Source organism: Sitodiplosis mosellana, unplaced genomic scaffold (assembly GCF_009176505.1).
Source record: "Sitodiplosis mosellana isolate CC-2019 unplaced genomic scaffold, AAFC_SMos_1.0 Smas_scaffold_6191, whole genome shotgun sequence".
NCBI classification, from domain to species: domain Eukaryota; kingdom Metazoa; phylum Arthropoda; class Insecta; order Diptera; family Cecidomyiidae; genus Sitodiplosis; species Sitodiplosis mosellana.
In genome coordinates this window covers 1,396,262-1,419,022 of record NW_022601432.1, presented here as the reverse complement: position 1 = coordinate 1,419,022, position 22,761 = coordinate 1,396,262, and the positions used below count along the sequence as shown (strand labels likewise).

Sequence of the window (22,761 nt, the reverse complement as noted above, 5' to 3'; positions counted from 1 at the left end):
ATGGAGTGGTCATTCGAAATCGATCTCTGCCGGAAATAAATATTTTGAAATAGAGAAACACATTTCCGACTTATTCTTTGAGGTACACGCAAATCTTTATTTCTTTGATCGGTCCAATTCACAATTAGTAGATTATTTTATTACTTCATTCATAATTCTCTTTGTCTAACAAATATGATTTTTATATGTTTTGTCTTAGGTTTTGTTTTTGCTATGTCTATCGTCTCTTTTTTTTTGATTTCTCTAAAGGTCAAATACTCTTTTACAATGGAAAATAGACCGTAACGGTTTTGTTGAATGTTTTGTTGCTTTGAGCTGTACTTTTTTTTCCTTTCGATTAATAACAATGAAATTCCTAGCGAATTGTCCACGAATATTTCGTAAGACAAGCCATCTAACGTCCAATCAAATACTACGAATACATTTTTTTTGTTCATTGAAATTTTGGTTAATTTGCTTTTTGTATTTTAGTTATGGAATGTAAATTTTGATATAAAAATCAAGACATGAAAAGAAAATAATAATTTGTTAATTTTTTTTTTAACCTAATCTCTGCGAGTCAATAATATATATATATATAAGATAACAATACTTTCTTTCTGTCGATATTTTGTATGCGGCGGTTGAACACTTTGTTGTGAATGATTGGAAATAATATTGAATGTGCGTCGTTCCATCCAGTTCAATCACTTGGCTTTCCTTCTTCTTTACAATGACTTCTTGGAGTGAATTCATGTTAAAGCTTTCTCTTTGAACTGTTTTCAGCCTGGTATTTTCTGCGTTCATCTTTATTCTACTTCTTTTCTTTACTATCTTATTCAATGTAATGTAAAATTGTTGGATTCGATTTGTCTGAATGTTACCCGAATATAAATATACTTGTTTCGTCGCTTCTTGAAAATAGTTCAGTGTGCTTTGTTGTTTTGTTTTGACTTGTTGGAATCTTAAAGATTTTCTTTCTTTCATACAAAAATAAATAACGGCATTCATCAATGCGCTCTAGCCTCTCGATTTTGCCATTTTTTTTTCTTCTTTACTTGCTTGGACCATCGAACAGCTCTTTGATATCAAGTAGCGCCCGTTCAATTTGTTTTGCAAACTTCTCTGAATCCTAAAAATGAGAATTGGGGAAAAATTGATTAAATTTTAGAAAAATAAGTTTTAGGATGGATTCCTTAGGAAAATGAACATAAAAAGAAATGAATCGACAAGATTTACCGTCAGCGGAGAGTTTCTTTTGGATGATATGTGGAAGAAAATAAGATTTTCGCCGGCAACGATGTAAGATACGCCGTATCCATCATCAGCAACGGGTCCAAAACCGCCTGAAATAAATTGGAATGTTTGGAAATGATGTATTTATGCTTGATAAAGGATTTCAATTAATATTGCATTGATAATTACCTCCTGCGCTGATACAGTTTGGGTATTTACGCAAGTCCATTTTATTGGTTTGACCGTGCGGCGTTTGACTGGTCGACAATCGCCATGGTTCGCTGAGCACCTCATTTAGGAATGGCGAATCAACTTCCAAATACTTGGACACAACGTACAAGCAAAACAGATGTCGATCGATTCCTTTGCCGCACATCGCATCTTGATAGCCCTTTTGATGTTGTTTAGCGGCAATGCGCAGCAGTTCAATGCGTTTTTCAGCCTTTGACAAATAATAAATGATTTTTGTAAACAATTTTCGTTTTCACGCTAGCTAATTTCAAAGTATTGTTCGCTTTTGATACGCATGCATATCAAATTTGTATTCAATTCAAATGGAACTTCTTGTTCAAAATTCATTTTTCAATACTAATTTAAAAATTAATTAAAATAAAAAAATAAATGTCTTCTAATTTACCGTTGTATTTTCATCGAGCATGGATTTGACCCAAGCAGCTGATTCGATAGTGCATGGTCGTACAGTTTCTGTACGTCCTTCACGGAATAGTCGAGTCATCGATGCTTCATACGTCAATGAAAAGCGGCCAGCATCACGGTAATAAGCCAATTGTAGCGCCATTTGAAGGTAGGCGTCGGGTGAAAGGTGGCATTTTTTCATGAAACCCTTTCCATAATGATCGTGCGCATAAATGCGTAGGTGTAGATCTCTGATGAGAATTTGTGCATCCGCATTTGCCTCATTAATGGCGGCTATACATTCGGGACTTTTTAGATCCCATGCCATTCGTTTTGGTGTTGGTGGTATGAATTCAGGCTGTCCAATACAATCACCATTCTCATCGTAGCCATTTTGTAGAACTTCTTCCATCACAACGAATTCCCAAACATTTGACATAACAGCTGCATCGCCCCTGTTGTACAAATAAAAAAGTATACAATTGGAATATCAATGCGAAAAAAACAAGTTAGAAATTCAATCAAAGCCAAATAGAAAATATCGACGAAAAAACGTTCCCTTACCATGAATGTTCAGCATTGAAACCGATTCGTCCATTTGTACCGATGCATAGATTGAAACTCTTATCAAACCATCTGTTGTGTCCGTTGCCATGCAACATGGCTTTGCCAAATGAGTCTAGCTGAGCACCTTTGTAGATATCGGTTTCGTAGTCTTCGTCATCAAGCGATACAACGAATGCGGCCGATTCAATGGTGTGAAGTGAAATGCGGTTGATGCCTTTGTTGAACATTGAATTTCGTGTTTGAGCCCATTTAGTGCGATTCCAAGCCGTTAACGAAGCAAGCAAATCCTCACCTGGTGACGATGGATCCTCCGATTTAAGAATTTCTTCCATTTGACTGCAAAAATTAAAATACTCCAATGAAAAAAAAAAAAAAAAAAATTGAAAACCATACCCGAATGACACGAAGCGGGAATGGACTTGTTGAGGAAAAATCGCACACAGACTAAGTTAATGTGGTTTTTATAATGGCGATTCGTACTTACACTTGAATTTCGCTAGGCCTCAACAATCGGCCCTTGTGATAGATGATAACCTTGAAGTAGCGTCCTTTGTGTATCACAACGATGTGATTCGAGTCCATGTAATGAATGATTTTGTCGGTTTCAACTCCTGGAACTCGAACGGTATTAAAAATGCGCTCATACTGCCATGAGCACAACGGGACTAATCCTTGAGCCATGATCTAAACTCAATGCCAAACAATAGTTTACTTAGTACATTGGATATTAAATTTATTTCGTAGAGCAATAAAAAATACCAGCCAATTTGACTAGTAAATTTGCCAGACAAAAATCCAATGAAAAAAATTTACCGGTTGAAGTTCTTGTCTCTCGACCAAACGACGGAATTGTAGCAAAAGATTGATACCCATGGCCGCACGAGCCGATTGCTTGCGTGTATTTTCGAGGAAAAGTGCGTCGATGCCATAAAAATTGCTGTTGACCATCAATGGTGAACGGCCGCGCAAGTACACGTATTCTTCCCACCAATCCGACACATAGTTTGCCGACCACCAGCTCTTCAACACCAGATATTTCTGCAGCTTTGGTGCAATGGTTGTTTCAAATTCTTTTGCCAATTGCTCCATTCGCTTGTAATTGTCATCGTCAAGTAGCGGTCGAACGGAGCGTAAATATCGTTGCATTGTGTCGTGTACAGAGGGTAGCGGGAGATTTGGCAATGAACCTTGAAAACTGTACAAAGAAGGTGTATTCCATGAGGAGAAAATTCTCGTTGCTCCAGCCCATAGCTGTGTGGTGAGTGAGATTTTACTGCCTTTTTCGCGTGATTCATACATCCAACCTTTGTACATGAGCAACAATTTCAAAGTATTTCGCATGACGAAGCAAATCGTCAGCCATATCGCGAGACCCATCAAAAAACATGCTAACAACTGCCATGGTAGTGTATCGCTGTAAAATGTGTAACATTCTGATTGTAATTACATTGAAAATTGCAAATCGTGAATATTGATACGAAAAAAATGACATGAAGTGCAGCCAAAACATATCCACTTACCCGGGAAGCAGCGAGAGAATAAAATTGATTGTATCGAATTTAGTTTTACCGGTGAGATGTAGGCCAGCCAAAATGGCTGTGATGATCCAAAGACTATGTAAATGAGCTGGATAGGCACCATTTCGTAGCCCATTCTAAATGAAAACAACAACAACAAAATCAAATAATTACTCAGAAAAACGAGTTTGGCATTCTCATTGAAAAGTTTGTTCGTTTTTGTATGAGCAACAATAAATGTTACGAGCAATTAATTGTGGTGGCAATTTTCTGCACGCGTTCTATCAATCCCACTGTGAACTTTGCGCCCAGCCATTAAAGATAAGAGAAAAAAATGCAACAACCGACGGCAAAAGTCTGTTCCATCGATTGATTGCGTCACAAATTTGCGCGCACTAGATAACTATCTTGTAGATACTTATCACATCAGTGCAATGTTCGATTTAATTTTTTTTTTATTATTATAAATAAAGATCGGACTATCGAACCATGTCTACTCACACAAAATTACTTACTCTTAAACGTGCGAAACGCTTCTTCCACGATCGAACACCTGAGTCCCAAATCAAATCAAGCACTTCACGATCGTAATTGATGTCCCATCCTTCGTGTGTTATTGAAAATGAGAATGCAACAGCTTGATGCGCTTCAGCCATTCCACGGTCTCTCGTTTGTCACACGAAAAAATCAGAAGCAAAAAAATGTGGCGAAAAATCGAAGGAAATCCGACACAAAACACTTTTCGAACGGTTTTTGTTTTCAATTGTGGTGCGTTCACTTGGTTAATATTTGGATAAAACTTTCGTTGCTATTGTGGCAGTGACTTTTAAGACACAATTTTTTCTATTATGTGCTGTTGATTGACAGCGAAAAAAAACGAACGAAAAAAAAAAAAAAAAAAAATTTGTCAACTTTCAACTTTTGTGCGTTGTTTTGTTGAACTTGAAAATAAAAATCTGATATGAGTCAATGGATTTGCTGCGAATGCCAATAAATTTTTATGCTCTTACTTCTATGCGAATTTCGTATGTCTCATCGAAGTAAAGTCCACATTTTTCCAGCCGATAGAAAAATGCGCATTTCGTGAATCAAAGTGAACAGGATGAATTTTCCACACATACAATTTTCGCAAGCCGAAGAAGCAGAAAGAAAAAACCAACGATTCGTTTGCTGTTTCGTTGTATCGTTGAACGCGACAGCAAAAGCGAAGAGAAAAAACGGTAACTACACCGGATTTAATTTACAGTCAAACCGAAAAACCAATTTTGAAATGCGTTATTTTGTGTTTTGTTTTTGCATTTGTTTATTTCGAATTACCATAAATAAAAACCAAGCGTTTGACAGCTCACACAAATGTGAAAACGGACTACATGAACGACTGGGTTTTTTTTCTTCTAGTATTTGCAGCGTGCGGTAGTCTCCGTAGCGCCACACATACTTTTGCACATCGTATCGTATCTTTTGTATGCATTCTCGTTCGCGCTCAGCACCCATTTGTCACACACTCGCACACTAACTCACTCACCGATATCGATATCAGCCATATCGGTGTGTTCATGAGCTGCTGGTCTCTGTGCAGACAGCACGAACACACACGATCAATGGACGGTACACGCACATGCGTCAATATAAAATTACGTTGTATATATTGGCACTGACTGTAACGACGTTTCGATTTTGGCCAGGCAAACGGGCGAGAGTGTATGAGTGTGAAATGGATTCGTTCGAAACAATTTGGCGGTTTTCATAGTTTCGGTTTAATTTGAAAATGTTCTTCATTTGAAGATGCGGTTCAAGCTGGAATTTCAATTTAAATTTACAGTTGAACGACGAAAACCAAACTCCCGTGGATTCTAGTGAATTTCTATAGCATTTTTTTTTATTCGTTTTCTATAAAATTATATGCACAGGATTGTTAAAAGATGCTGTTGAATGTCAATGTTTCGATTTGTCGTTCGTTAACGCACAAGTTTTTTTCTTCTTCGATTTCTACAAAAAATACTCCGATTGCTTTGCATAAGTTTAGGATAATTCATTCCAATTATTACACCCGTATAAGTTTTTGACTTGTCTTTCGTTTTAGCTGATTGTAATTTAGCATGAGAAATATCAATTTTACCCCAAATGGTTCGGCACATGCATATAGGATTTTGGGTTTTTCGATTTCTATTTCTCTTCTTTCATTCGTGGCGCTATTTCTGACAAGCGGTTGGCATGTATTGGTGACAGAAAAACAAAATCAACAACAATAATCCAAATAAATAAAAACCTTCGGACACTTCCGAAGATGACATTCGACAGCAACATTTTGAACAACCCTGTGATTCGTATATTTCTCGAACAAGAGCTAAAACAAACTAGATAAAATATGTTCTTTTTTCACGTCGATTCGTGATGTATGTTTTCTTCTTCTGTGTGTGTGTGTGTATTGAAAATTGATTTCGCTTGAATTGCTTTTTAAATAAACTTTGTCTTTGAATTTATTTAAATATTTCTAATTATTCCACTTTGTATTTCAATTGGCGTAGTAATTCTCTGCTTTACGTTTGTATTCCATTCAACGGCATTTAGATAGAGTTTCTCTGTTCTAAAATAGTTTCATCTCTGGTTTCATATCTCTGATTTTATTGTGTTTTTTTCTCTCTTTTTTTCTCTTCAGTTAAAACTAAACCATTTTAATTCGCTTCAAGCGTACCTTTATAATCCCTAACATTAATGTAATATAGTTTTTTTTCTCTTCTTTTTTTGTTTGTTTCAAAATACAATTTCTCCCATAAAATTGGTTTTGCCTGTGTTTTTTTTTGTTTGTTTGTTGTGTGTTTTGTTGGCTAGTATGGCATTTTGTAATCGCTCGTTCTCCTTTCCTCCCTCAAACGGATGATTTTGTTAACAATTAAAAATATGAACACCGATTGATGGTTTGCTGTTCTTCTTGTTGTTGTTTCGAGTATGTACCGTCCTCTATGATGTGTTGTGTTTTATTGTTGTTGTTAGCCATTCTGCGCGCAGCATTCTCATTTACAGACAGACAAAACGATAAATTTTTCTGAAATTTCCAACGCTTGATGTATGTTTATTGGGGATATTTGATTGGTGTATTTTGGTTTGGTTCTATTTGTACGCTTCGTAGAGTGTCCATGCACAGAATGCGGTTGCTAACAGTGTTACGGACCGATGTAGGTATTTTGTGCGAGTATTTTTCGTATAAACTAATGCTACTGGTGATGAGAAATTTTGGAAGTCGGGTATTTTTTCTAATTTCTTCGGATCCGTCTCGACCTGTTGATGGCAAACCAATTAAAGAAGGAAAAAGACATGAGTACTGGAATCAAAAATCATTTTTAAGTGGTATTAATAAAATGAAATGATCAATTTTCGGCAAAAAATCTCGTGTGTAAATAAAATGACTAAGAGTTACTCAGTTGTATGCAGCGGCAAACAACTAAGACTGGCTAAATTGGCTGAATTCAGACCAAATTCACTTTCAGCTATTTTCTTTTTTCAGACAGACGACTAATTTCGGACATTTTAGCTGAAGAGTAACTATCAGGCAACTAGCCAAAAGTCCAAAATGAATGGGCTAGCTCCTCAGTCATTACAATTTCCACATGAGATAGTCAATTTTCATCGAAATTTGATCGATTCCCAAGCATCTCACCTGATATTGACAACAATAATCGACATTCCAGCTAACTGTATAGAGTCCGGTGCAGAAAATCGAAATCGCACACAACGGTGCACTGAACACCGGCCGTTCCGGCATTATTGCACCGCATACGATCGATGCCAAACCACTAACCACAGCCGTTTTGTGCAAGCAATTTCCCACCCGAATCCATCGTGCCGTTTCATCGCCCAAACGTTGCGGTTCAATTATGATGTATTTCACTTTGGCTTCGAGTGCTTTTTCTAGCTCATTTTCGAATGTATCATGCTCATCGCCTTCGTACACCTCACGAATAACTTGTGTGGTTGTGGATTTATCCTCGCTGCACGCACATTTTATGGAGAGAGAGAGAGAGAGAGAGAGAAAGAAATGGAATAGCAACAATGAAAAATCAATTAGTAAATCAGTAATCAATCGGACTAACAAAGCGCATTAAACAGAACGAAACAGAAAATCAAAACATCAACGCAATGCAAATTACAATCATCGCTCATGCAACGAAATATTGGGTCCATCAGTAAAATAATTTGACAACTAAAAACAAAACCGAACATTGATATCAAAGTGTTTGAAATGCAAACGAAAAGAAAAACACCGAAACCATTGAAATGATAAAATATGCGTATGCTAGATTCAGAAAAAGTCCTGTCAATATATGTTGACAGAGAGTGTGTTTATGTGCGAGAGAAATAGAGCGAACGAGTTTTTTTTGATGGCTAAAAAAATTGCTATCTTAAACTACTTGGATAATATTGGATTAATCTCTTACTCGATTGGACTCAGAGGTTTCGATGTATATTGACTGAATGACATTGTTTGTGTATGTGTCTGTGTGTCTGTTATTTTATTTTGGTTATCCTTATGTTACTTTGTTTTACGGTTTATTTGTTTTTTGCACAACGTGTTATCGTGATCTCGAGCGTTTCGAATATGGGAAATGTATGATAAAAGGTTCTTCTGGTAGTTCGCAACAATGTTCAAATCCTGGATTAGCTAATAATTAAATTGTTTGTTTATCAATTAGGTGTGTGCACATCTTCACAAAATTCATGTGGACGTGATGCGTTTTGAGCAATTGAAGAAAAAAAAATGCAATGAAATTTTTTTTTTCTGGCACAATGAGACTGCGGCAATTTGTTTCTATGTATATTGCTGTGTTGTTGTACGTTTGAGATCAACATTGAAAACAAAACAAAAACACAAAAACCGAACGAAAAAATAAAGCAAAATGAATGAACAAAGCTCAATTAAACAGCGCCGACACAATATAAAACAGAAGAAAAATAAATAAATAAAGACAAATGACCAAAGTGGCGCGAATTGTTGCTAGCGTATATGTTTGCGTAAGTGTGTATGTATTTTTTTATCTATACATCCATCTATACATATCATATATATTTATAGAGATGTGCTACCGATGTCGTAGTAACCGTCTTTATCTATGAATTTGCATGCCAAGGTTATGTCACACAATGCACAAAACTTTTTAACTTATCATGTGTTTCGTTCGTTTGCTTCGTTCTTATTTATGTCTCATGTTCAATTTCAACTAATTCGGATCTCAACGAAAATAGAAATGAAAAGGAGGAGTCGCATACAGTTTCCATGTCGGCCAACCATGCACAATTGCACATTCAATAATAATTTTCGATAATATGATAATGGTAATACAATAAATGTCAATTCACACACACACACACACACTCAAAAAATAAATGTTTATCTATAGGCTGAATTGCTTTCGATCTCCATCGTATGTGATGATGCTCAATATGAATTCGAAACCATATCACTTTTCTATACGTGATAACAAAAACGTACAGAGTAGAAGGAAAAAAAAACGCGTCGAAAATAAAGACAAATCAAAATAGCAAACAACAACAAAAAAATGATTGACTTAAAATAATGACTAAATATTTGGCAATACTTGGTTGAGTTCGAGTGATTTTTTGATGAATTTTTCCGTATTTTTTTTTTCACTTTTTACGTTAGTATATGAAGAGCCAATTTAAAAAAAAAAGTCCACGAATGATAGATACTAAACAACCACATATGATGCTAACGTAAAATGAATGATATCACAACCACGGTATGGCTACGGTTCATAATTGTTATGTCTACGGGCTATTTTGTACATAAAGTCACAATCAACCGTAATTTGTATCATTTGAATAGCAGACACATTGATCACATGCATGCACACAACACCGAACTATACAACAGCTAAACGATGCGATGATAATGATAACGAAAGACATAATGAAAACAAATCGGCTAACTATCAAATAGTTGCTGATGGTCACATGTGGCTGTGATGAAAAAGGTGGACGAGTATCTAATGAGTGAGTAAATATCGAGAACGAGCGAACAAGCAAGCCAGAACGATAGAGAGAGAGAGAAAGAGAATCAGAAAGGAAATTGAGAGCGAGACAATTGAATGCGAAAATTTGCGGTTACTTTATGTAATGATAACAGCCAATTTTACTTAGTATTCACAATGCGTACGTACTGAATCGAATAAGAATCGATAAAAGCGAATTCTATACACTAGCATGCATCTCAATTGGAAGGGAGAGAAAGAGAGAGAGAGAGATAGAAAAATCAATCTCAATTGGCTTTCATTGATTCGACCGAATTCGTTGTAAATTGATTGTATTTTTTGCGTAAGTAAAGTGCAGTGCTTTTTTCAAGTCGGTGGTGACATGGTGCGGAAAATAAAACGTAACTTGTTCAAAACGTTGCTTTCAATAAGAAACAGACAAGAAAAAAAACCAAATTGAAGAAGATAAAAAAAGACACACAAATTGAAAAAAAAAAAAAACAGGGAAAAAAATTGTTTTTTTCTTCATCGTCTTCGAACGATACACACACACACAAAAAAAAATGTTGCCTTGAAAACGATTAGTTGTGCCCAAAAATAAATCGATTACGAATGATATCGGATATTTTATTGATATCATGTGTTACGCAACAGATACACAGTAAGAGAGAGAAGAAAAAAAGAACTCAACTGGTTCTATTCATTTCAAGTGAAATTCGTTCGCATAGGAGCGTGAAGAAAATGCGATTCATGTGCTATGTGCATGGTGGTGTAACATCACAAATAATCCACACACAGAAGAAAAAAAAATAAAAACCGAACACATCAAATGCTCCTCGAAACGAATGACAAACAGTTGAATTTTTCTTTCCCCATTGTGATTTGATTGGCAAACAGCGAGAAAAAAAAAATACTTATATCGTATGCCCACATTTTGTATTGATTGTTGAAAAAAAAAAATTTCCTCAATATTTTGATCACGAAAATTTTATATTTACCTGTCACTAATGCCGACCATTTCAATGACTTATTTGAGTGAAGAAGTTTATGTGGAAAATGTAAACGCAAAATTACTTCGCACCATACACATACACACACACACTCTCCTGCACCAGGTCCCAGCTGTCAAAACTCTGCGTTCTGTCGAATCGTCGAATGAGCTGAAAAAAGCAGACAGTTTGCGCACCAAACTGTGACTCTCTTGCAGTGGCAAAACAGCTGATTTTCTTTACCACTTTTGCTCCGTTTTGAAATATCTATCTAGCTTTTATTGACGCTCCAAAACAAACCGTTTCTGTCTTCAGCGGAACAGACTTGATCTTTGTTGCAGGAGGAGTCGACGGCGCCTACCTTTGATTTTGTTGAAAAACACCCAATGGAAACACAATCATAAAATCGCCTTTGTTATACCATGTTTTTGTGACGACTCAAATAAACAATGCAAATTGTTTTTTTTACCCACAAGACGTACGAATCTCTATCTGACAAAGAAAATTGCACGTTATCGTTCCCGATGTCTAGTGTTGTCGCATGATTTTCAAAAGATATTTACAATGAAAACAAAAAAAAAGAACTATAAATAGCGATAAAAAAAAAATTGCGTAGAACAAATGCTTGGAATCACGTTAAATGTTTGCAAGTGTTTGCATTTTGTGCGTATTTCCAGAATAAAACAATTCGAATTTGTGTATATATATCGCTTGAATGGATTGGTGCTGGTGCTGCTACTACTTCTGTTGTTATTATTGTGTGTCTTGTGTGCTGTCAAACGTTTGCAACTAGCGTACTCTACATTTTATTCGTGTATTGTTTTTCGTTCTTCGTTTGCAAAGCTGTCACATCAAAAACACACAAACGATGAATCAATCCAAGTAGAAAGGCCTTGCAGTGACATTGCACGGGGACAAGAAACAGACTGTAGTGACATTTGTATTTATGTTTAGATTATTCAATTGTGTTTTTTTTATTTTTGGTGTTTTTCCTACTTCACATTTTTTTTTCTGGACTGTGATCGAGATAAAATAACAATTGATCAAATACAAGAACAAAGAAATTTACAATAAAATGTATTCAACACGAGGATCCGGTCTACGAATCGATCGTGATTTAAAATGCAAAAATGGCTGTGGATTTTATGGGAATGCACAGTGCGATATGCTCTGTTCTAAATGCTATCGCGAAAAGAATATACGACAATTAAAAGGTAACCAAACTGAATTTATATCATCGTTTGGCCTAATCTAACTCGGTGATGTGTTTTCCATTTTGCTAGTAGAGAAAAAATGCGTCAAAGAATCGCCGTTGAAGCGAGAAGTGCAGGCAGTTAAATCCATTTTACAAGGCGGTTCCAGTTCAATGCGATCTGATCATCAAACGATACATGAGTCACAACATTCCAAAGATGCGCATCGACATGCAAAAGACGACAAAGCAAAACTCAAGAAACGTAATCTACTCGAAGTATTTAAGAAACCATCGAATGCCAAGGAAATTGGTAAACCAGCTAAACAACGCACCAGTCCGCATGTTATCGACAAATTCGAATTGGAATGCATCGAAATTCTCAAGGTATGATTGTGTAGACAAAGAAAAACTTAAGAATGTCTTAACTAAAAGTTATTTAACGCGCTGAACAAATAGTGTCCAATCCAATTAAAGTAGACGACTGGCGGCCCTGAATGAACTTTCACTTTTTCTCATTTTAGCACCTGAAAATTCCCGACAATGCGAAAAAAGAACTCACCTATCTCATCCAAATGCTGGAAAATGTCATCAAAAAGAAGTATTTGAACAGCAACATCGCCGAATTGAGCGATAGCGTGCAGAATAGCTATGGAAAATTTGCCGATTTTATCAATTCGCCCGAGTCACAATTTGCACATGTCTCGCCCGAATTGATCGAACAAATCATTGATTTCTTTGAAAAGGTCGTCATGACTAGAAATCACAAGTATGAGCCTTAGCCATATTTTTTGTTCGTTTTCGATCTCATTTGTATTTTACAATTTTTTTTTTTCTCGCAAGAATACTATTTTCACCGCCATTCACCAATGACGAACAAAAAGATGCAGCAGTTCACAAACGCATTAGACAGTTGAGCTGGATTAATGCACGGCATTTGGTGTGTAGCATTGACGAAGTTAATGCTGATGTTCGTGATTTGGTCTATTGCTCAATTAACGGTAAGACAATGGGACTTTACTTCAGTTACATTCAGACTATGTTAAATGCTATTGGGTTAAATCCCTTGGTAAAATCGCTTAAAAACAGTAATTTACACCGATACACTATTTATATTTCTAATCAAAAAATCATATTAGTTAATTTTAATTGATGTTCAAATCTTCAATTCACATTTCCTATCAATTTCTGCCATTTTTTCCACAGAATTAATTTCAATGGACTCATTTCCGTCACCGCAAGAGAAGCTCGATTGTATCGTTCGTAGTTGTCGGAATATATTCACTCTGCTGAAACACGGTTCGGATGGTCCAGCGAGTGCGGATGAATTTTTGCCGGCATTAATTTTTGTAGTATTAAAAGCGAACCCGGTTCGACTTCATAGCAACATAAATTATATCACACGATTCAGTAATGCCTCACGATTGAATAGTGGCGAGGGTGGATACTATTTTACGAATTTGGTATGTTTTTGACAAAAAAAAAACTAACCCACTTGATTTTTGTTGAAAATTTGAATACATTTTTTCAATATTTCATTCAGATTTTCAATCAAATCGTTTACTTCAATCAGAACAAAGTATTTTCTGTGTAGCACAGTTGCTTATCTCTATTGTATTACATTAATCCGCCCACAAAAATATTTTTTATGTACGCAAACGTTTTGTATGGAAACTGTCTGTTCCAAACACATTTCTTCTCGAAATTTGCACTCCGAATGCTATTTGTGTGATTGGCTCACAAAAACAGTTTTGCTCTGATTCCAAATGATTTATTCATTCGTTGAATTTAAATTGTTTTATATTTGATTCTGTTTCAGTGCTGTGCAATTTCATTTATCGAAAATCTGACACACGAAGAATTGTCGATGCCACAAAGTGAGTTTAGTGCGCTGATGACGGGCCAGATTGCAATCCATTCAGTGTGGGAGAGTGCGTTGATGTCGTGCGAAATGATGCATATGCTGGATGAAAATTGCAAAACAATCATACAATTAGACAAGAAAAATGACGAAACATTGGAATGCATACAGCAAATGACCAAGGATATTACTGAGTTTAAGGTAGACTTTGGTTTAATGTGGATAATAATTAAGAAAAAGAGTCAATACTGTATAAACAAATGATTTCGATTTAATTTGGTTGAAAACGAATTTTGAATGAAATTTTCTGTATAATTACCGATTATATAGCTTACATAACATAAGTATGCCATTGAAAAATGTGTCCATTTTTTCGTTTCCGTAATTTTGTTAAACGCAATTTTCATTTCTCTGTCTCTTTTCTTTCTCTTCGCTAGGAAAATTTCTCTCGGAATTTGAACACCGTTCTGCAGCGTACTCCGTTTGAATTGAAAGAAATCAAAACACTACAGTCGTTACGGGACAGTTTATTACCATCGAATATCAAACATAAAAGGTCATTAGATAGGCCGCCAGCATATCTTCCGTCGAACAATAGCAACAGTGGCGGCGGCAGTGGTGGTGGTGGTCATTTCAAATCAAATCTAGTGTCATCAATGGCATCAATGAATTTAAAATCAAAAGAAAGTGCATTCCCGTTTGCATTAGAAAATGAACCAAAAGAAATAGCGAGCGATGTGCTTCCATCGTCAAATCCGCTTGTTGATGATATCGATCCGTTTGCTGGTTGCAGTGAGGTGTTATTGCCAACCATAAGTGATCCAATAAAATCAAGCCCAAGTGTCGACTATTTATCGGTATCGCCAAGTTTTGGTCCGTGTAGTTTATCGTTTGACAATCAATCGTTTGACGAAACCACACCCGATGAATTTGCGCCGATAAATTTCCTAAAAGGCATTACGAATATCAATTATGACTTCACATTTTCGGACAACAGTGCCGAAAATAGTATATCAGAGGATGTGGGCGAAATGCAAAGTCGATCGACAAATGCCGATCAACCAAATGCATTGAAACCGTCGGATTCAATGTCATCATTTAATTTGGACGAATTTGATCCGCTGCGTAATGTGGAAAGTACATTGCAAGTGGCCACATCGTCGTCGTCGTCGTCATCAACATCATCGTCGCAGCCAAAACCACTGAATATCAGTTTAACCGACCCAAAACCAACAACATTAATTGAAAGCGAAGATTCACCCAATCAAGTGCTATTACCATCACCACTCAAACCAACGGCCACCGACTACAAAGGATTTTCCAATTCAAGTATACCAACGATATCGTGCAATACCGGCGACTTTAGTTCGCTCAACTATTCGGATGCGAACAATCAACAAAGTTAAATCCACTATTTCGCCGACACCACCATCACACCATCACCACAAACTCACATAACTAATTGCTCATGTTATCTAGTGTGCTAAGTATTTTCCATGTGACATATACTTCACTCTTCTTCTCTCAAATCCTTTCTGTTTTCTATGTGTGCGTCTGTGGCTGTGGCTGCTGTGCCGATGTGTGTGCAGTGTATTCGCATTGCATTTGCTCATGCACATGCTTCGTCACTACACTTCACTTCATTTGTTCATATTTAGGTCTTAATGTCAATTGCTTTTCCATTTAATCGGTCGAATTGAAATTTATTTGTTTTCTGAATCAATCTATGTCTATTCGGAATTGTCATTTCAAATGTTATGAATGTTTGTTAATATCTTGAAATATAAATTATCTGAAATCGCTTGATTGCGAACTAGACATTTAGTTTTGTTTATTATATTATTTTTTTCTATCAATCGAATTCCTATCGACATATTCGTAAGTAGATTGCCGTTGTTTTTATCATCAATAAAACAAAAATACAATCATCAAGCGCAATGAGAAGCCAGAATGGATTGAAATCAGTTTTTACAACAAACAGAGAGAAAAAAATGCAATCGAAATCTTGCTACTATTCCATTTATAGTATTTGGCAGTTGAAAAAATGGTTACAAATCATGAATGTAATTTAGTTTGCGGAGTTTTTTTTCCTGGAAAAATGGATATCTCTTCAAAATTTTGAACAAGATTCGCAGAAAAAAAGAGTAGTCGGTGGTTCATGTGAAATGAACGTTGCCTGGATATGTTATCCAAACATACCATTGGATACGGTCCATACCATGTTTGCACACGTACATGAGACTATTTTATATGTTTTAATTATTCGAAAAATTTTGCAAAACGAAAACTCTTCTTCAAATGTTTAGAATAAAATTCTAAAATTCCCATCCGATGGGCGAGGCAAATTGTGCACGGAAAACGCACGGTGCGGTTTGATGTGTGTATTTGCATAAGGGTTCATGCTCCGACACTCAATGTAATTGAATTTTATACACATTGAAAGTGTGTTAAAATTTGCAGCTTTAAATCTGGATGAAATTGAATTTTCGATTATTCGCCAAGCAAATCACAAACAAAAGCGAAAATGTTAAATAGGCTGTTGCTGTTGCTATTGCTACGTTTGCATAGTGTAAGAGTGAGAGAGAGAGGGACTCTAACACTCTCTCACACACACAGACAAGCATTCTCTCACACCCCGATGCATAGGCTTATGTGTGTCGGTCATTCTGATTCAGACACAACTCTCTCCGAACTGCAATTTTATTGGAATGTTTTTATATGTTTCCGTTGCCTCAAACAAATGGATGGAAAATGTTCTTGTCGTTTTCGTGTATAAATGCGGTAACCGAGCTTTACGGTATCTGTTTGCTGAGTAAACATTTAAAAATCCGGCCGTGTTTTGTGTGCGCATCAAATGTATGTGCCTGTGTCGTATGTATATCATACTATTTAGATTGATTGTGTCGAGCAAGGGACCAAGAGAGAGAGAGAGAGAGAGAGAGAGAGAGAGAGAGAGAGAGAGAGAAAGAGAGAGAAAGAGCGTGCACTGAACAGGCATTAGCTCATACACACATTTACCACTGAGACCAAACCTCCTTCTCCTTCCCGTCTCCCGCACACACTCGTTCCAACTGGTGTAAGGTAATCGAATGTATCACAATTTCGTTGTACAATGTAAAATTCATCATTCTAATGGCTGATTTGGAATTGTGGTAATTTTACATTGATTCTCATTTGTGCACATTGCTCATAACAATTTAGCCCATTGGGCCATGTTCTGACTTTGTGTTTGGGGTGCAACAAACGCATCCCGGTGCGATTTTTAATCGGCAATTTAATAGAGTTGAAACAGTCCATTTCACACCAACAACAACGACATTTTGTGTGTGTTTTCGGAACGGGTTCGGTTGAGAAGTGCCTTCAACTGCCACATCCGGCATCAATTTCATCGAACAAACAGATGTATGAACGAAAACCAACAAACTTGAAGATCTATCTGATTGAATATTTGAACGTCCCGGAAATTATCGATTTTCATTTTGGTGAGGCCATAATATAGTATGCGCCCTCCCCCATTCTAATTGCTGAAATTCAATATTTCATCCCCAAAAACAATGCCAAATGATGCATGGTACATTTCACAGTCCACCAACTGAAATCCCGAATAATTGCTGGAATATGAATTTCGGGCGTGTGTGTGTGTACGTGTACGCTGGACTCGATGCAACGAGAGAATTTTATTATGCTTTATGACAGTTTTGGAGCGGCCCGTTTTGAACAAGCATAATTATCCAATGGAACATGCTTTTAGTGCACATCATTTCTGAGATAATTGCAATTGCAGCTGGAAAATAATTTCACCATCGGCAACAATACCTGTTGCAATATGTCGACTTGCTAATTAAATACAAACAGTTTTGCATATTCATTAGCGCTATTTTTCATCCAATTTCAGTTTGCGCACTTTTTGCGCATACTTTCTGGTTGCTGCTATTGTTGTTGTACGATTTGAATTTATTTCAGGGCAAAATCCAAAGTTCATTCCGATATTGCTATAGCAATAGAAATGTACATAAATTTCAAAGTTTATTTTTTTTTCGCGTTGTTTATATCAATCATAATTTATAACAATAAATTTCATAAACTCAATCGATCCATTGAAATATTATCTTATCCGTGTGTACTATCATGTTGTTATTGTTGTTGAAATGTTTGACTTTGTAACAGTTGAAAAATTGGCAATAACATTAATCGACATCAACATCGATTGATATCAAGCTAGAACATAAACACACTCACACGAAACTAAAACTGGCCAATAAAACCATGAGAGATACTATTCCAAAAAATGTTTTATCTAATCGATAATCTTCAAAACAAATATTCCAATCGAAAATCATATAAATTTGCGTACAAAATCGTGCCTTGTACAAATGAGTGCATCAAACAAAAGCTCATTTCGATTCAAACGATTCTTGATCGAAGCCAAAAAAAATTTCATGAACAAAATGAAGGTGTTACTATTGGTTGACGTCATTTTGTCGATAGCAATGGTAAATGTAGCCATTCTAAAATTTAAATTCCTGCTAAAACCCATGTCAGTCAGATTTCAATTTCTATTAACCATTTTTGTCATTTTGTCTGCCTACGGTGCTGCAGGTGTTGATGACTTTCCGCTTCCAACTCCAAAGCAAATTGACTGCATTTTCGTAGGCATCCATTGTGCCATTTTCATTTGTCAAATATTTCTGTCAAGTGTTTTCTATTATTTTTCTTCTTCTCATTCAACAATAGAAACTGGTTGAGAAGACTGTCAGTGAAAATCCGGGCTTTGAAAGTGGCACATTTAATTTGGTCAAGCATTTAGAACATTTGCAGAGATTGTAGAAAAATGCAACTCACTCACCGGCAACGAACAAGTGTTAGTAATTGTTTGCCACACATATTTTTGTTCGTTTTCATTTTGCTATTATTATTTTTGGGGCTTCATTTAATTTAAAGTTTGTGTTTCCAATTTTTTTCATAAGTTTTCACATTCTCAGATTTAACAGACCATTCGTATTTATTTTGTACTCACAAAATTTTCTTCCCTATTCCACAGCGAATGTTTACAAAAGGTGAAACAAGAAGCATTTGTGCAATACAAACGATTGCTCAGTTTGTTACCCGGGAACCTGCGAACACAATTCGATAATGATTTCACAAAATGCTTGGAAACGACATGGTTCGCAAATGAAGCGGCTACATTCGCTGGTGATATCATTTTTCCAATCACGATCGATGATCAGGTCGAATGCGGCCGGGTAAGAACCGATGAATTGCAAAAGCAATTCAATTACAAAATTTAATTATTTTCGTTTGCTTCATATTTCATGGACTGCAGTTGGCTGCGGATCTGATTACATATTGTTTTTTGAATGAAAGAAAGTGATGAAATCAATTATTGCAAAGAATTCAAAATACGTGCTGTGGGGCGTCTATGTGAAACGAACCGTGGATTCATTGAAAAACAAAGCCAAAAAATTTGAACTACTTTCTGAAGCTGAACAAAAGTGAGTCGGGATGGTTTTCGATTGATTGGTTTATTTTGAATTCCAGTAATTTCGACATCTAATTCGATTGATCGCATTGCAGGGAATGCTATGATAAGCTCAACGAACAAGTGAAAGTAGAATACGACCGTTTGGCTAATAAATTGCCAGAAAATCTTCGAGTACAATTTGAAGATGATTTTACCAATTGCTTCCAATACTTGCATTAAACTTGATATGACTTACTTTAAGTGGCCTTCAAAATGCAGTTCAAGATTAGTCATCACGAATTCCATCATTAGAAGCTTTCAGCTTTGCGATTCAATGTAACCATACGTATATGAAAAACGCTCAAATGAACAATGAAAACGAATTTGAAATGAAAAAAATGGAGAATGTCTATTCAAAAGCTTCGTTTCGTTCTCCATATCAGCCGCAAATGGGTATAAGAACATTTTATTGTATTCTTTTTCATTCGATAGAATTATTCATTTACAATTTACGCAGCAGACTTTATCAACATAGTAAGACGCAGAACTGATGTCACCTTAAAATATTATACCTGATGAAGTATATTATACAGCAGAGAAGAAAAAGAGCATAAAGTGCGAAATGAAAAAAAAAAAAACGAACGCGGTCTCACTCATCAGCCTTTGATATGGAATGACGATAACAGCAGACATAGACCTTGGTTAGTTAATTAAATCTAATCGTTGATTATAGATTTCCATTGAAAAAAAACATTTCGACAATACGATTGTAATGATTGTAACGTCTAATTCCGTGTAATAAATGCGAATTTCAAGCTAACACACTCAATCTGTTAAATGCATAAGCACCACGATCGTTTGAATGGGCTCAATCTAATTGGATCGAATTTATGTTTCTAATTGGAATTCCATACCACAAGGAGAGCACGTGAACAATCATCCATATCAACGAAAACCGTAGAAACCATATAATAACCATTTCCACTTGATCAATCACAGCTTACTAGTTCAATCGATAATCAATTTCTGATATGGGTTCGTTTCACCGAATTATTACCCTTGAACGATGCATTCTTCGAATTAATTTCACATTTATTTTATAGCCATTGTTTTCATTTTATTTCGAGTGTTCGATTACATAGAATAGCTTAAACCATGTGAACGAATGTAGCTTACTAGATACCCAGACAGACCTTCACAATAGTTGTGATTTCATCAACGATTTCCTTTCGATCCTACAAATTTTAAATTCATTGGCCATTTAGTCTTACACTTTGTCATCGGATTGAATTCAATTTTTTTTGTTATTGAATCAACTTACATCTGGTAATGATTTCATCAAACGGGCATATTGAGTGAATGCTGAAATTTTTAATTTTGCCAAACATGCCCTACAAACAAGATGCCAATTTATTTCATTTAAATTCCACTTGAAATCGGAAAAGGAGCGAATGGTATAGAATGATACTAACTGCTTTCTGATTCCTGAATATGAATAGCATCTAATACCGGCTTCCTTTAAATTTTCAGCCGTTTTCTCGACGTCATCAAACCATGTTTTCAAATCGGGATTGTTCTCGATAATTGTTACGGTTCCATCCTGATTTTTTTTTCGGTGCAACGAATCCATGAATAATGCAAGATCAAAAAAATCATTCAGTTAAAATACGTTATTTTAGTAATTCAATGACCAATTAATATGGTGGCCAGTAGTCATTGGACACAAAAGCAGTAAATTATCGATCTCACTCTAATACACTGTATCTGCTCTTCGTCGATTGGAAGGCTGCCATTGAACCAACCGATATTGAACACATTGAAGTCCAGCTCGAATTCATCCGGAACACCATAAGCGGACTTGAAATTGATACAGAAAAATTTCATTTAAATTTCCGTTTTTTTGTTTTGCGATAAAAAATGTAATCAAAAACTTCAATGAAAATTCAAATAAGGAATGTTCGTACGAAAATAATAAAAAAGATGTTGAACAAATGTGGATTTGTGTGAAATGATTTATTATTTATTTTAGCGTCCGCTTGATTTAAAATTAGTGTAACTTCAAAATTATTGCAATTTCACTATACCACAGCCAGTGCAACCAGTAGAAATGATAAGAACAGTTTCATTTTATTGGAGAAATATCCAGTATAAAATGAATAAATGAAAATATGAATGGCTCAAAATACGTTGCCACTTTAAGACTGAGCTAGAGTTAATACACTAACTGTATTACACTTCACTTATATACGAATGTTCAATTAGGCGTACTTTGTTACTACAGCATTTTCGGGAATGTTGTAATTGAAAATCATAAAAAATAATCAGAGGTTAGATTTTACCGTCCATAAAATGTTATCATTTGAAGGTGTGATTCCCAAATGCAATAAATCAATGATGAAATGAGAAAAATGGTGCAAAGTACAATGATATTCCATATGAAGACTCTAATGTTTACGCACTTTTGTTGCATTGGTAGATAATCAAAAATTTCAAACTCATGCCATAAACTTTGGTATAATTTGCACTTTGCAAGCCGAACTGAACACTGTTCAATGAACAGTCAATTCAGTTGCTTGATTGGGATAAACCATCATCAGCCGGAAAAGCATTTGCAATAGATTTGCGCAAAAATTAGCTAGATATGTGCTTATTACACTGAAAATATCACCGAGTAACACCGAATAAATCCGAGTGTTTTTTCAGTGTGAGTATGTCTCCAACCCTTAGATCACAACACATAAAGTGCGAAGGTATAAGCTATTTAATTTTACCTCATCAATAAACCACACATCTTTTTGAAACGTCAATGAACAATTGTTTTACTTAGTTTTAGGTCGGGTGAGATACAATTGCATATAACCAGTCCATTAATTTTCTATATTAGGACCAAATTCTCCCAATATAAATACAATTATTATATGTAGTATACAGTAACCGTGATTGAAAAGCTCATTCGTCTGCGAAAACTAATTGTTATAAAATCAATCGAAATTAATGCAAAACTCCATGTTCAGAATACAGAGCAATCATTTCAAATGCGATCGATTGATTCAATGTATTCGACATCACAAAACGAATATTGAAAATATATGTTTGTATCGTTGTCGATTGAATTGAAAATGCTCTGTTGAATCGGAATTCATTTGTGGTTTTCATTGATCCAAGGAGCGCACGAGATAATTATTGGCATTTGCATCGAAATAATTGTCTACCAAATGCCAACTGACCAATGGAATGCCAATTAAAAACTGAATTTCAACTGTAATTTAATGGATTGGAGCTTTGTGAGTCTCTCTCTCTCTCTCTCTCTCTCTCTCTCTCTCTCTCTCTCTCTGC

General features: G+C 35.7%; 4 protein-coding genes and 1 long non-coding RNA gene across 11 annotated transcripts; 2 read left to right on the top strand and 3 right to left on the bottom strand.

The window, feature by feature from the left end:
• Window positions 1-70: 70 nt before the first annotated feature.
• LOC129576651 (carnitine O-palmitoyltransferase 1, muscle isoform-like) lies at window positions 71-5,655 on the bottom strand. Of its 4 annotated transcripts, none has more exons than XM_055462015.1 (10): window positions 4,946-5,655; window positions 4,451-4,891; window positions 3,939-4,072; window positions 3,232-3,832; window positions 2,903-3,102; window positions 2,416-2,754; window positions 1,853-2,306; window positions 1,405-1,657; window positions 1,219-1,325; window positions 71-1,111 (listed from the first exon to the last, which is right to left on the bottom strand). In XM_055462015.1, exons 2-10 carry the CDS (start codon window positions 4,589-4,591, stop codon window positions 1,034-1,036), a joined length of 2,307 nt encoding a protein of 768 aa, XP_055317990.1. In that variant the 5' UTR covers window positions 4,592-4,891; window positions 4,946-5,655; the 3' UTR covers window positions 71-1,033. The 4 variants fall into 4 exon arrangements, with proteins under 4 accessions (XP_055317990.1, XP_055317989.1, XP_055317988.1 ...); XM_055462014.1 differs by having other exon boundaries at window positions 4,451-4,876; XM_055462013.1 differs by having other exon boundaries at window positions 4,451-4,788.
• Window positions 5,656-5,786: 131 nt separating this feature from the next.
• Window positions 5,787-11,064, bottom strand: LOC129576659 (transmembrane protein 11 homolog, mitochondrial). Of its 2 annotated transcripts, XM_055462025.1 has the most exons (4): window positions 10,921-11,063; window positions 8,372-8,595; window positions 7,594-7,924; window positions 5,787-7,214 (listed from the first exon to the last, which is right to left on the bottom strand). In XM_055462025.1, the coding sequence occupies exons 2-4, from the start codon at window positions 8,413-8,415 to the stop codon at window positions 7,047-7,049; spliced, it is 543 nt and encodes a 180-aa protein (XP_055318000.1). In that variant the 5' UTR covers window positions 8,416-8,595; window positions 10,921-11,063; the 3' UTR covers window positions 5,787-7,046. The 2 variants fall into 2 exon arrangements, with proteins under 2 accessions (XP_055318000.1, XP_055318001.1); XM_055462026.1 differs by lacking the exon at window positions 8,372-8,595 and having other exon boundaries at window positions 10,921-11,064.
• Window positions 11,065-11,759: 695 nt separating this feature from the next.
• LOC129576653 (rab5 GDP/GTP exchange factor) lies at window positions 11,760-15,782 on the top strand. Of its 2 annotated transcripts, none has more exons than XM_055462017.1 (7): window positions 11,760-12,125; window positions 12,195-12,490; window positions 12,628-12,872; window positions 12,947-13,104; window positions 13,310-13,566; window positions 13,923-14,165; window positions 14,402-15,782. In XM_055462017.1, the coding sequence occupies exons 1-7, from the start codon at window positions 11,987-11,989 to the stop codon at window positions 15,368-15,370; spliced, it is 2,307 nt and encodes a 768-aa protein (XP_055317992.1). In that variant the 5' UTR covers window positions 11,760-11,986; the 3' UTR covers window positions 15,371-15,782. The 2 variants fall into 2 exon arrangements, with proteins under 2 accessions (XP_055317992.1, XP_055317993.1); XM_055462018.1 differs by having other exon boundaries at window positions 11,771-12,125; window positions 12,198-12,490.
• Window positions 15,783-18,077: 2,295 nt separating this feature from the next.
• On the top strand, window positions 18,078-20,417 carry LOC129576663 (uncharacterized). Of its 2 annotated transcripts, XR_008688910.1 has the most exons (7): window positions 18,078-18,457; window positions 18,564-18,613; window positions 18,699-18,825; window positions 19,006-19,207; window positions 19,288-19,456; window positions 19,539-19,878; window positions 19,946-20,417. It is a non-coding gene; the product is annotated as an uncharacterized LOC129576663 (long non-coding RNA). The 2 variants fall into 2 exon arrangements; XR_008688909.1 differs by having other exon boundaries at window positions 18,078-18,613.
• Window positions 20,418-20,540: 123 nt separating this feature from the next.
• LOC129576662 (uncharacterized) lies at window positions 20,541-21,647 on the bottom strand. Its single transcript, XM_055462028.1, has 5 exons — window positions 21,510-21,647; window positions 21,175-21,282; window positions 20,898-21,025; window positions 20,747-20,816; window positions 20,541-20,660 (listed from the first exon to the last, which is right to left on the bottom strand). The coding sequence occupies exons 1-5, from the start codon at window positions 21,549-21,551 to the stop codon at window positions 20,601-20,603; spliced, it is 408 nt and encodes a 135-aa protein (XP_055318003.1). The 5' UTR covers window positions 21,552-21,647; the 3' UTR covers window positions 20,541-20,600.
• Between the last annotated feature and the right edge of the window lie 1,114 nt (window positions 21,648-22,761).